This window comes from Papio anubis, chromosome 7 (assembly GCF_008728515.1).
Source record: "Papio anubis isolate 15944 chromosome 7, Panubis1.0, whole genome shotgun sequence".
NCBI lineage: Eukaryota > Metazoa > Chordata > Mammalia > Primates > Cercopithecidae > Papio > Papio anubis.
This window is the reverse complement of record NC_044982.1, coordinates 123367498-123381595: the sequence shown is the minus strand read 5'-3', so window position 1 is coordinate 123381595 and position 14098 is coordinate 123367498. Positions and strand designations below refer to the sequence as shown.

The 14098-nt window shown below is 41.3% G+C and overlaps 1 protein-coding gene across 28 annotated transcripts in view; it reads right to left on the bottom strand.

Annotated features, from left to right (window-relative positions):
* Positions 1-2359: 2359 nt before the first annotated feature.
* The window catches only part of MEGF11 (multiple EGF like domains 11), a 422037-nt gene continuing 410298 nt past the window's right edge, over positions 2360-14098 (bottom strand). For 7 of the 28 annotated variants that reach the window (XM_021941755.2, XM_021941758.2, XM_021941756.2 and 4 more), the window contains 3 exons: positions 13043-13099; positions 5862-6068; positions 2360-5177 (listed from right to left, as the gene is read on the bottom strand). In XM_021941755.2, the coding sequence (XP_021797447.1) occupies positions 5017-5177; positions 5862-6068; positions 13043-13099 (425 nt within the window). In that variant the 3' untranslated portion in view covers positions 2360-5016. Of the gene's footprint in view, positions 6069-12696; positions 12837-13042; positions 13100-13590; positions 13637-14098 lie in introns of those variants that run through there. The other 21 variants (XR_002523603.2, XR_002523607.2, XR_002523610.2 and 18 more) reach the window with 12 other exon arrangements.

Below are 14098 nucleotides of genomic sequence, written 5' to 3'. Positions count from 1 at the left end.
CCAAGAAGCAACACTTTCCATAGGCTGTCTTTGATGTGAAACCAATTCTGGAGGAGGCAGTTGGGGTCCTCATTTACTAGTTTTGATTTACATTAGAGTGGATGCCTAAATAACAGTACCGTACTTTGTACAGTCCCCATGCTTTCAGACCCAAGGATCTGGAAGGCCATCTGCTAGACTGGACAGTGGCTTGGGAAGCAGAAGGTGGAATGAGGAGGGAATCTGACAACTGAAGCTAAAGAGCAGAGCTTCCACTTTCTGTGGGTTTGGATTGGAGCATTGTTTATTCTTTCTAGCTCTGCAAGCCCAGGGAAGAAAATACATAATCAGCACCCCACTGATCACCAGGGCTCTCCATTTATCTCTCCCCTTTGGTAGTCACTACATTGTAAGAGCCACAAGGGCAGGGAACATGCTTTTTTCATACAGGTTGAGCATCCCTAATCCAAAAATTCAAAATGCTTTAAAATTGAAAACGTGAGCACTCACATGATGTCACAGTTGGAAAATTTCACACCTGACCTTATGACAGGTCACAGTCAAAACGCAGGCACGCCACACACAGTTTATTCAGTGTTCCCGCATAGGTGTACAGTAACCTTTCAATCAAAACAGCATCGTAGGTGGAGACTGAAAGCCAGCTGGTGGTGGTGGTGGTTTAACTGCTGGTACAGATACTCTGGTGATGCTACTGTGCTGCTTAGTTACCCTGAACACATTCTTTTTCCCTGTATTAATGATTGATGATCATATTTTGTAAATACTAGTGTGAATGTGTGAATAAGTGTAAGAAAATGAATTACTTATTGGTAGCATAGAAATTCACAGTCAGGAATGATGGTGTTGCAAACCACCACAGATTGTCCACATGGGTGGCTGAGACAGTGACACCTTTGCTTTCTGATGGTTCAATACACACAAACTTTATTTCATGCACAAAATTATTAAAAATATTGTATAAAATTACCTTTAGGCTATGTGTACAAGGTGAATATGAAGTGTAAAATGAATTGCATGTTTAAACTTGGGTCCCATCCCAAAGATAGCTCATTATGTATATGCAGATATTCCAAAATTTGAAAAAATCCCAAATTTGAAACACTTCTGGTCCCAAGCATTTTGGATAGGGGATACTCAACCTGTATTTACATTCATAGTATCTATCTCCCCCTCCCCTTGACAATTCCATGTCAGGACAATTAGGGCCATCTAAAAGAGTGAGAGGGCTAATCTTAGGGTTCATTCTGGTGTAGCTTGGGGAGCTGAGAATTACTATTCAAATTTTAAAGTTTTTATTAAAATTATACAGAATTATATATTACAATTATATAAATATATACTTATATATAATTATACGAAAGTATAAAAGTACAATGAACCCCCCATGTATTCATCCCTTCATAGAAAGATTTTCCATTTCCTGTTGCTGCATATTGATTAAATGGGCCTCTTCTTTCTTCCCTCTGGTTAAATGAATGGCTAATGTGTCATTCCTGAGTGCACAACTTGCAGCAATTGGCCATTAGTTATCATTCGTAGTACTGAGTAATATTCTGAGACTTGTGGTGCATAATCTTATACTACTGTCAGTAAATATCTTTTTTAGTCTTAAAACTCTTGATTATATTTTGTCTTTAACTGAGATGTCAACTCATAGCTCTTGAGAATTACCTATTAGTAATCTCTTCTGAATGGGTCTTCAGAATATGAGGGTTATATACATATGAGGATTATATGCAAACCTTTGGAACTATGAAGGAGGAATTTTAAACTTATTTGAATGAACTCAGTAAGCTATATTTTAGCATCTGTATTTTATTAAAAAGTAACCCTGTTGCTGCTTTACCAGTTTGATCACAAGTTTATGTGTTTAAAGTTTGTAAAACAGATATACCCGTAGTAACTCTACTGGATGATAACTTCTACTCGTGGAAAGCTGTTCATTGCATTTATAGAAATTAAGTGGCCCTTACACTGGCCCTTATTCATTCCATATAAGTACCTTTGTGCCTCTGGGGCTGAGCACAAACTGTAATAGTTGTCTTTGAGTCCAAATATTTGTGAAAGCTGAGAAACCCTCTAATTTTAGTATACTAAATGTATATGAGATTTTTAAATAACTTTTGAACATGAATAAAAATATGGTGCTCACATTTATTATTTTAAAGAAAGAGACTTCTCTGTCAAAAATTCCATACAAGTTTTTCACTTATTTTCAAGCATCTACTAGAATAATTTTCGTTCTTCCGGCTGTTTAAAGTGCCCAAGCAGGATGTAGGTTAGTTCTACCCTTAAACTTAAGGTGTAGATTATAAACGTGTTTTCCATTTGCAACACAACAGTATGCATTCTTGTTAAATTAGTTTGAGAAATTTGTTTTATTTTGTACAAGGTACAATCCCTCTGCACAGTGAACATATATATTACAAATCTGTGATTTAAAAAAGTATTGCCATTTCACAGTCTCATTAATACTACTGTACAATAATGGTTTTTCTTTCATTCATTTTAATTGTACACATATTTGTCTGAAAATTTAGTTTCTGAAAAATAATTGAGATCTTTCAAAGTCACCCATAAAATGCACAGTGCACTTGTTTAGGCTGACCATGAACCTATTTGTGATGGTGTTAGAAGTTTCTAACAGTTGCTTTGTAAGATTGAAATGTCTTTTACTGATAACTCTTCGATAGGTGAAGGCAGCTATTGTCACCATAATCACACCTTCTGCCTTTCCCTTCTCTGTATTGCCTGGTTTGACTTGTATTATATTTCCTTAAAAAGTCATGGAATGCTAGAGCTGAAGGGTTATTAGAGCTGTCTTCCCACTCTCTGCTTCTCCCCTTTTTTATGCATAGAAAAAAAAGGAGTCCAGAGAGGGCAACTAACTTGACCAGAGTAACACTGTAATCTCTTGATTCAGTGCCTAGCCTTTCCACCTCTTGCTGAATACCTTTGCCCAGAGGATAGTTGACAAAAGAGGCGAAACTTGAAACTTGAGTGATGCTGCTTGTTTGTAGTTTGCCAGGCAGCAGTTACTATACATGCAGGATAAGGGAAGAAGAGAAAACCTGGGATTGAGTTGAAGTTTCTCCTTGCTGATCTGACATCTTCATGCTTCTTCATCTTTGCTTCACAAACACTTGCTGCCCTGAAATACTGAGGTAAGCCGCTTACTTATATTTCTTTCTACATATGTATGAGAAATATTTACTTGGGTCTACAAAGTAGTTTTCTAATATTTATATTTTAATAAGGCTTTTTTGGAAAGTAAATTTACTATTGCTAATCAGTTGTTCCCATGCACACATGCAGCATTCATGTAAGTATTATATATTTTCCTCTAACAGTAAAATTTGCTTATGCCTTGAGTGACGTAGGAAGGGGAGATGTACTCATTTATTTATTTTTTTGCTTTTTCTGATTATTGCCCAAAGTATTGTGTTCCATGGCAGGCTTCCAATTTCTATCAAGGGTTTCAGAACTCTCATACTTGCTGTAGCAGTATTCCAGCTTTGTAATCATTTAGTTCCTCTTCTGTATATCTTTATGGAAGTGTTTTTTACTGGCTGGACTGTACCAGTGAATAGAGTGGTACAGGAGTAGCCATTAGCTTCCTAGGTTTGCCCTTTTTGTTTTTAATTCTTGTGAGAAGGTTCTCTTTAGGGCTTGGGATTTGACTTCATTTGGACTCATCTGAGCCTCAGTTTATCTATGTTCATAGTGGAAGGTACAGACACATCTGAATACTGGGATCTGGAGCATTAGCTCATTGTAATGCATATTGGGCTAGCTCAGTAAGTAGTAGTTTTAAGATAGAAGGTGGAAGGACTTCATATCCCCTGCTGTTTACAGTAACTTTTTACATCACGTTACAGCAACTGGTTACAGTTCATTCTTTTTTTGATCATTTCATTTAGTTCCATCAAAAAGCGTAATGTACTTTAAGCAATGTAAATTTCCTATATCCACATTTGTCCAATTTCCTGTATACTTTTAGGTTTCATACTACATCAATCCCAAGATTTATGAAGAACTACTTGGAAGCAAGTATTCTTTTGAGTCAAGGGATGCTGACCAAATAAAATGAGGAGGCCAACTAGCCGTCTTTAGGGATACTTAATCCCAACCAGTCTGTGACTGCTTACTTAAAGGATCATCTTAGAGCTCTGTTTTACATGGAATGATTCAGGTGTTGAATGGACTAAGTAGGTATGACATAGCCAGCACTGACTTGTAATGTCCTTAAACTTTGAATTGGCAAAATTTGATAAAGCTGCCCTAGGAATCTTGTTGCAGACTTGTTGCTGCACTTTGGATACGTGTGTGTGTGTGTGTATGTGTGTCTATGTGTCTGTGTGTCTGTGTGTATGTGTGTGTATTTAAACCTATCGGGGCAGAAGAAAGTAAAGTCTTGTTTTTTTAAAATGGAAGTTGTCAGCATAAGACTATATACTAGATTCTGTAATCTTGGCTGTTGTAATTTGATGGACCAGACATATATGTACAGATATTTTAAGACTGTTCTATTTAAGAACAGTTCATGTCTATGTACTAATTGTCTTCAGTAATAAAACAGATGTTGATGATAACAGCAACCAAAAGTACATATACGTTTTAGGTGCTTTAAAGTAATCCTCTTCCCTCCCCAGTCTCCTTTTTGTCCTAGGAAGGTTTGTTAAACCTACATGTTTTTAAAATATCACGTTTCAGATAAATATATATGTATCAGCTATATTTAGCTGATGTTGATGAGTTGTTATATCTTAAAATGTTTTAAAAATCATATCCAGGGCATTTGGGGCTGAGTGGGTGATAGGATTTGCCTTTGAGAACACAATTCCTTGAACAATTATCCCAGTCCCACCTGGACGCTCTTCTTTAGTTCCAGGTGAACGTAATAACTAACATGCAGCTGGAGCCAGTCTGTACCATTACTTCAAGTCAAGGGATTGTCTTCTTTCAGAGAGTCAGAATATTCAGTAGAGCACACTGCAAGAGAGAAGCTTATCCCTCTTAAGATTGCTTGTCCTGGGACGGCCCATTGGCAGGGCTCTGTCTTACTGGGAGGAGGTCATAATGACCAGGAATATGGCTGTTCCTAGGTAGGTCGTATGGATTCTGGATATAGCTGGAGTTATGACCGCGACCTTCTTGGACCACACTGACTGTGGGCTCTAAGAAATATAGTGAAAAATGAGTTCAGAGAACAGATTAGCTTTGGTTGCCTTGTTGGAGAGGAAGAGAGTGCTGCTTAACTTGGGGAAAGGAGCTAGGGATTTATAAATCTATGACAAATACATGAGGCTTAGGATTCAGGCTTGCTCAGGAGATGGAAAACTAAGTGAATGTGCTGTCAAAATCCAAGCCTCTCGTCAACACAAAAGGATTTAAAATATCCTAGAGGTAGGAGTCTTATCAGTGAGCCCAGGGACATAAACTGGGAGAAGGCAGAAGGTGATTTAGAAACTTGTCAATGTCTCTGATTGCTTTCTTTTTTAAAATGAGATTTGTATCAACAATCAGTTGAAGTATGTGTGTGTGTGTGTGCGCGCGCGCACCCACTTTCCACCCCCGGTATTTGTTTCATATTAGTCCTGGTGTTTTTTAAAGCAGAGTTGGTACAATAATCTGTACCAACTAATAATTTTGTTGGTATATAATAATTTGTACCAACTTAATAATTCCTGCATTAGCGAGGGAGGGCAGTCCTAGGAAAGACAGTTCACCTTAGAGATGCCTTAAAAAACAACAAAAGAAGGATGTGTGGTCAAGATGGGGTGAGTGGAGAGGGCTTGCTTTTACTTCAAATGCTGCATTATTGCCCTGATTTCACTAAGTTACTTATTTGAGACACCTACCAACTTCATATATATTTTTATTAGATGTCGACAAGGATGGCACATCTGTGTACGGAGACCCCATGTGCACAGGCGACTTCATTTCTACATAGCTGCTTTCTGGAAGCTTGCAGGTGAGGATGGGTGGGTCCTTAATTGTGGCGTAAGGGTTTTCACTGCTATTCAAGGAACAAGTACTAGAACTGCACACGGATTCTTTCATGTAATCTGCAAGGCAAGAGAGAGTTCTTAGGACAAACAAGAATACAAGTCTTCATGTTAATACCAGAAGCAGACTGTAGTTGAGTTTATGTGCCTTCAGGATCCTAGGGCTGGAAAAGCCAGGATAATCCAAGATTGATTTACTTATTAAATTTGTTGAGAAGTGCTCTCCCAGGTAGGCAGAGTTCTTTTTCCAAAGAAACTTATGTTTTTGGAGGACAGGAACATTTTTATTTTTAGTAGTCAGGTATTAATTCAAGATATGCATAATATGCTTTGACATGTATTATTTAATTTTTGTAAATTCTTGCAAGGATTGCTGATAGTTGCATTTTATGAGATGAAGGCTCAGAGATATGAAGTGACTTAGCTAAAGTCACACAGCTAGTAAATGTCAGTGCCAAGACTTGAATCCATGCCTTTGGACTCCTTGGCCTGTGCATTCTGTGATGATATTCTTGTGAATTCTTCTTTTTTGAGATGTTGCCTAGGCTGGTCTCAAACTCCTGCGCTTAAGTGATTCTTCCGCCTCAGCCTCCTGAGTAGCTGGTATTATCAGTACGTGCCACCACACCTGGCTTGAATTGTTTTCGATGACTGAGAAGCTTAGGTTCAGAAGAAGCAGGCGTGCATGTTTTAGCACAGATGTCAGCAATTTGACAGCCTATAAGTGGCAGACTCTTAGCAGTATCCCTGCCCTCCAGGAGCTCATGATCAGAATAGGGTAGACTGAAGTGTAATTGAGGTGTAAAAAGCACATCAGTCTTAAGCTAGCCTTTGGAAAGTTCCTGTTTTCTAGCAAGCCTATAACGTGTTCTTGGGTTGCTTATCCTGTTCTTGTCAATGCTAACTGAAACCCATTTCAGCAGCATCTTTCTGATACTAGAGCTCATGCTTCCTCTCCTGCCACCTCTCAGTTGTATAGTTGTACCATCCCCAAGACTTCATAGTACAAAAGGATGCAGGCTGGTTTCCAAATATGAAATGAGGTACTGTAGCTTCACTGGAGGAAGAAAGGTTCTTTAGTGACTAGGAGCCACGGAAGGAAAGGGGATTCCCTCTTTCAGCCTCTATACCATTCTCCTGCACATAGTCCCAAGCAAGGCAGGATTTGCCTGGAAAGAGCAGTAAACTCTAATATAGCAGCTCTGACCTTCATCTGTGAGGCTGTGCTAGACAAGGGAACTAGACACAAGCACTGGGTTGCTTGAGTTGATAGAAGTGATCTAAAAGGCATCTCAGCACTAAATTTCTGTGAAAGGTAGCAGATGGTGAAATTCTTGGATGATCTGTCACTAGAACTACCACAGTTTACATTTTGGGTTGCTATTTATTTATGCTGTCTCCAACTTGTGAGAGTAATGAAAATGGTAAAAAGTGAAAGTGATAATGCAACTCAGTGGATGACTTAGATGTACCTTGGGACCCTGAAAGCCAGAACACTCCATATGTACAAAGTAGCTAGATGTATGCCACCACAAGTAGTCTTATTTCCCATAGAAGGCAACTGGTTGGAAGAGGATTTACTTTTCTGTTAAAGTAGATGTCCATTCTGTTGATGTTTGTTTCAGCAGGTAGTATTTCCTCAATCTTGTACAAAAATATGTTCACCCATTAGTTCCTTTAAGTGTTTACAACACTCTGTGGTATAGGTAGAGCAATAATTCTCTCTCTCCTCCTCCTCTTATTGCTTATGAGGAAGTCATTGCTTATGAGATTTAGAGTGGGAATTGACTTCCTCAGGATCACACTACTTATCAGTAGCAGAGCAAACTCTGTGGAACTAGGCTCAGAGCACTTTCCATCACAATTTAGCCCAGAAGTTGAGAGGGATGTTGGCTTTAGTCATGTCTTAAGATTGTGGCCTCTTTAGCATATGACTCTAGAGAGAAGGAGAAAATATCCTTGCAAGACACTGAACGATCTCAGCCAGCACCAGCATGGCCTAAAGGGAGGCTAGATAGGCCTAGATGCTGGTTGAGGCTCACATGGGGAAAAGGGGCTGTGGGCCCTTGACTGTGACCTGCCCAAGCCACATAAATTTGCCTCTTAGTGGGTGTTTAGTTTTTTAGTACAAGGAAGTGGTGGTAAGTCCAAGAACCCCAGCGTGGCCTATCTGTCCCACTTTGGGTTCTCTGAACTCACCAGCTAAGGAGTAAGGCAATAGGGCACAGAGCTTCTGGTTTGGAAGCTGATGACTAGTAGTATTTAAAGAAGGGCTATTGCAGCTGCCTCAACTGCATATTTTCTAACACACAAGGAATAACCACTTTACGTAGCACTTACAGTCTTCATTCCAGTTAAGTCATTTGAAACTTGTTACATCGTGAATAGGGCTGGGCAGAAAGGACTATTACAAATTTAGAATGAGGAACGTGAAGCTCAGAAAATTTGCTAATGTAATTCCTAATGTTAGTAAGTAGTTTAGTCAGGACTCAACACCATCTTCTCTTGATACCAATCAAGATGTTTTCCTTCACTACATGTCTTGTTATCCAGTGCTCCTGTCCATATCTCTAAAGGCAAACTGTATCTGCAGTAGCTCCACCTTACCCTTAACAAGGAATGTCTTTGATCTATGGGGCCAAGCCCAGCTGAGAGAAAAAGGCTAAGCTCTTAAGCTTTTTGGGGATATCCCATGACCGACTGAGTTAGGGCAGTAGGAGAGCCTTTGAAGCTCAATGCCTAAAAGAACCTCAGCCAGTTGATAGTGCCTCTTCTCATTTTCACCAGAAAAGTGAGGGCTACTTTAAAGTTTTGGGGAATAAATTGTTGGCTTTGGAGCAGGGGATGATCCTATATGGATAAAAGAGAAGTTGATGTTTGCGTGGGGGAGGGGCTAAGCTCAGGGAGAAGTATCTTCCATACAGGGGCAGAGGATGGAGCAATGCAAGTGTGTGTTGGCTGGGTGGTGAGAAAAGGGTGTTGAATTATGGACTCATCCGTACCCCATCTCTACTGGGACTGGAGAATGGGGAAGGGCTGGGCAAGCTGGAAACTCCACCTCAGGAAGCCACTTTGTTCTCCAGCTGAGTCATCTACCTGCCTGTGAGAGGGGAGGGCAGGGTGAGTGGAAGAATAACCAGCTGCTCTTAGATACTTCCTCATCCTTTTATAGCCCCACCCCTGTCCCCAGTCCCAACCCTTCAGAGCATTTTGCAAAGAAAGAGGAAGCATCAACTCAGGCTACCCAAGCTCTGGGAGTCACTCCTCCAAGGCTTGTCGTTCGCATCAGGATTGGTGGCTTGGTCCTGTAATGCCCTGGCATTTGCTCTCATCTGGTTCCTACCTCCCCACATAGTCATACACTATCAGAGACAGAGGGGGCTTATGAGATGAACTATATGTTTTCATTTTATAAAGGGAGCATCAAATCCAGAGAGAGGCAGTAACTTTCCAGGGCCACCTTGTGTGTGGGATCTGAGCCCACCTTGGCTTAAGGGGCATGCTAACCTCCACCAAGGCTCAACTTAACTGTTAGGGAAAAACCCAGGCATTGAATATCCATCTCTTGCTTCTTGGCTTGCTACTATTAATAGAAGGCCACACTGCTTCTTCTCTTCCTGGGCCATAAATTAGCATCTTTCTCTTGATAGAGAGATAGGAGGGAGGAGGTCTTGGGGTCAGAACACTGGCTTTAAAAATAATCTTCTGGATGTCATTGGGCTCCTAATTACCTAAGCCCCAAGTTTATGCAAAAAGAAACTTGGAAGTTAGATGGCAAGGAGCACACGGGCGGTGGGGGGGGGAAGTGGCAGCAACAGTGGGCTCAAGGATTGCAGCATCATAAAGGCAATGGAGAATAGCTGGGAGGATTTCTTCTTTAGCAGTTTGAAATGGCTGACAATTGAACACCAGGCAGTTTGTTGCAGAATCATTGTGCTGGGGGGAGAAGGGGAAATAGAAGGGTGTTGAGCAGTGTAAGTGGTCTCACTGAACCTCCAGGATGACAGTGAGTGGAGTTCTTCAGTAAGTAACAAGGGAAAGGGCAGGCATTGACTAAGGCTTTTATTTTATTTTATTTATTTTATTTATTTTTTGAGACGGAGTCTCAGTCTCGCTCTGTTGCCCAGGCTGGAGTGCAGTGGCTCAATCTGCTCACTGCAAGCTCTGCCTCCTGGGTTCACGCCACTCTCCTGCCTCAGCCTCCTGAGTAGCTGAGACTACAGGCGCCCGCCACCATGCCCGGCTAATTTTTTGTATTTTTAGTAGAGACGGGGTTTCACTATGTTAACCAGGATGGTCTCGATCTCCTGACCTCGTGATCCTTCCACCTCGGCCTCCCAAAGTGCTGGGATTACAGGTGTGAGCCACTGTGTCCGGCTACCTAAGACTTCTAGAATGTCAGAGATTGAAAGGGCCTTAGAGATGCTGCTAGTACAACCCCATTGTTTTATAGTGGAAGAAACCAAGACCCAGAAAACAGTGCTGTGACCTAGTCAGCACCACACAGCAAGAACTAGGACTACAACCCATATTCCTTAACTCCTAGGCTAGGGCTTTTTCCCCCACTGAGTTCAGAGAACACTGAGACTCTTAATTCTTAGTAGTTCTGATTTGGTTTGCCCCAGTAGTTTCAGGAACTAGTTTCATTTGTGCTACAGACTAGCTTATTAAATGTTTATTTGGGGGGCGTTAGCCAATTAGTGGGATTTATTCCATGTTTTGGTAAGTATTGCTGTAAAGTTCTGAACTGTGACATTGTATTTTCCTTTTTTTCAGTTCTTATTCTGATGTGTTGGTCCCCAACACCTGCTGGTACATTTGCTTACATAGCTCTCTTTTCTCTTTAAAGGATGATTGTAGCCAGAGTGGTAAAATAAAATCTGGCTGGCTGCCTGCTGAGCCCTCCCCTGCACTCAGAGGTCAGATATGTGATTCTACGAAATAGGAATGAAATGTATGCTGAGGCAGAGACACTGCTTTCCTGAGCTTTGTTTTACATGTGTCTTTTTTTACATGTTAAGCTTTGAGCTTTGTTGTATATGCGAATTTGAAAGTAACCACCCTAATCACAATGTACAGGACAACACAGTGCATAGGAAAGTTGTGTGTTCAGTTATTGGAGTTTCTGGGCCTGAGTTTATTCACGCTTGATTCATGCGTGGTCTTGAGCTAGAAAGGCCCTTAGAGATCTTTCTGCCCAATCCCCATACCTTTTAGAGAAAGAAACTGAGGTGCCAGGTCATAGTCATGAAATAGTAGAACTGTTCTTTGTTTTCGGCCTTACCTACTGTTCTTCATTTGGATGATTTAAGTCAAAACACACAGAAAATTGCCAAAATAATGCTTCCAAGGGAATGTCTGTTGGCTGGCTGGGAGACTGGGGATGACCTTTTGTCCTCAGACAGTTCTCTTGGGCTGTGCATATCCTAACAAAGGCTGATAGTGACTCAGCCTCTTGTTCAGAACGCAGTACTCACCACCACCCCCTACCCTGAGCTCACCCCACATCTAATAACCATTTCCCTAAAAGGACTGTAGACGACTAGCTGTTCTTGGTTAGGGAATGGTTGTGTCTTGGTGTATGTAAAGCTAGGTCCGAAAGACTAGAACAGTAATCAGGGACATCTGGGTCAGTCTAGACCAGTGTTTGGGGAATAAGCTGCATAAGGATACCCTGAGGGTGCTCTTCATACATGCAGATTCCAGGGCCCCACTCTAGATCTGCATCAGAGTTTTGAGGAGATGGGGCGTGAACATCTGTATTTTTAACAAGCTTTCCAGGTGATTCTGGTACACTGTTAGATTTAGGATATGCATTGGGACCTTTGCTGTCGTATCTCAGTTTGGCTTAAGCTCTTTTTTTTTTTTTTTTGAGACAGAGTCTTGCTCTGTTGCCTAGGCTGGAGTGCAGTGGCGTGATCTTGGTTCACTGCAACCTTTGCCTCCCGGGTTCAAGCAATTCTTGTGCCTCAGCCTCCCAAGTAGCTGGGATTACAGGTGTATGCTACCATGCCCAACTAATTTTTGTATGTTTAGTAGAGACAGGGTTTTGCCATGTTAGCCAGGCTGGTCTTGAACTTCTGACCTCAAGTGATCTGCCCACCTCAACCTCTCAAAGTGCTGAGATCACAGGTGTGAGCCACTGTGCCTGGCCTTAAGCTGTTTTAAATAGACCTCCGAGACAAAAGAATAGCCCCATTACATTAGTACCACCTTTACAGTATGCAAAAACACTTCCCATCTGTGATTTTATTGGTTACTCATGATAACCTTGTTAGACAATGGGACAGGCATTAGACAATAGGACAGGCAAAATTATCCCAACTTTGCAGATGAGGAAACAGCCTTGGAGAGCTCACAGTCTAAGGTCACAGTTAATAAGCAACAGAGTGTCAAGTAACAGAGTTCCAAAGCCCCCTATTTCACACATTCTGGCATTTAAACCTAGGGCAGGACCTGACCTTTCATCTTTGGCTTCACCTGTAGACTTCCTAGAGGGATGATCCAATTTGCAGTTCCCATGTGTTAGGGATTTGTCTTGGCTTCTCTGCTCTTGGAGGCAGAGATCTCTTGAGGTTGGAGTGCCATACAATATTAACACTGCATATCATTTTCATTCCTTGTGCCCCCAGAAAGCCAGCAGGTGCAGGGTGGCATTCCTTGCTAGTGCAACGACAGGAGGCCTCTGGGGCAGGTAGATCAACTTTATTTCAGATTTTATAATCAATTTAACTCGTACTAATTGGTTGGATAATGACGCTTTACATTTCCGAAGACATTTAGTTGGCATCTATAAAAAACCCACAAGCATTTGCTAAGCAGGTGCAACTGAAATCGAAAGATGAATTCCATTAGTATTATGATTGTTCCTCCTGGGCACAGCTACCCAGCAGCCCCAGGCCCTGTGGTCTTTTGACCTTTTGTGGGGGCAGACACTCGCAGTTTCTCTCAATTGGAATTCCTGGCCATTTCAGATCTGCACTCTTTATCTTGCTAAGCCCTCTGTAATAAGACATCGGGATTGGATACTCTACCTTTGAAGCCTTTGTCCATAATGTATGTGTTCTGACGTCTATCCATTCCACAAGCACCTGTGTAAAAATAACGTAAGGCAAGAAAATATGGGGGTGAGGTTTACTTAGACTGCTTGTGTTTGTTCTTTTTTCTTGCTTTTCCCCACTTTCTCCCCTACCCAGAAAATAGTTGTTTATTGCTAGAAAATGATTCTGGGTTTAATCTACCTGAAATTATTTTGATAAATGATTCTGGGTTTAATCCACCTGAAATTGTTTTGATTATAGGAATTCTTAAAAGGCTCATAAGCATTAAGGTGAACTACAGCGACCCCTGACATATTCAGCACTCCTTCCCTTTAACCTTCACCCTAGGGGAATGTCTTTCAGAAAGTAATAAAAGGCCGTTCTGATGCCACCTGCGTTCCCTGCAGGTGAAACTCCAGGCTCCAAGGGTATAGGATAAGGAATGAAGCAGAACCAGTTCTTAGCTTGAGGGAAAGTTGTAAGACATTACAAATCACAGTTCTGTTGGAATTTGGCATGGGTTTGAAGATAATATTTATCACCTCTCAGCTCTGGTCCTGTCTGTCCTCTCCTGGATCCAAGGCTTATCTGAGGGGAGCCAGAGAGAAAGAGGGAGACAGGTGGCTGAGGTTCTTGATTAGTCGTCTTTGTAGGATGTGCAGACATTCCCTCCCATAGCCAGTTCTCTTAGTTACTCATTTTTTGGGGTGGACCATTTGCACATAATGTAGAGTTGTTTTTGGAAAGTATTACCAGTGTTTTCAGCTCCAAGGATTCCTTTCTACCTTTTGGCTGTCAGTTTTTTCCTAAGCTCCAACAACGCATGATGGCCCTGAGCCTCAGCCAGAGGCTTCAGGGACTAAGCTTGGGTTCTTTGCTACTGGTGATCCCAGAAAAGAAATTGTTTGGCATTTCTAGGTTAGGACAGTAATGACTGGCTCAAAGAGCAATTTTTTCTTCCAGCTTTGAACCGAGGACACAGTACCAAGCGAGGCCTGCAGCAAGTACTTACTAAAACACAGTTTGACATTCCATGACTCTTCCCAGTTT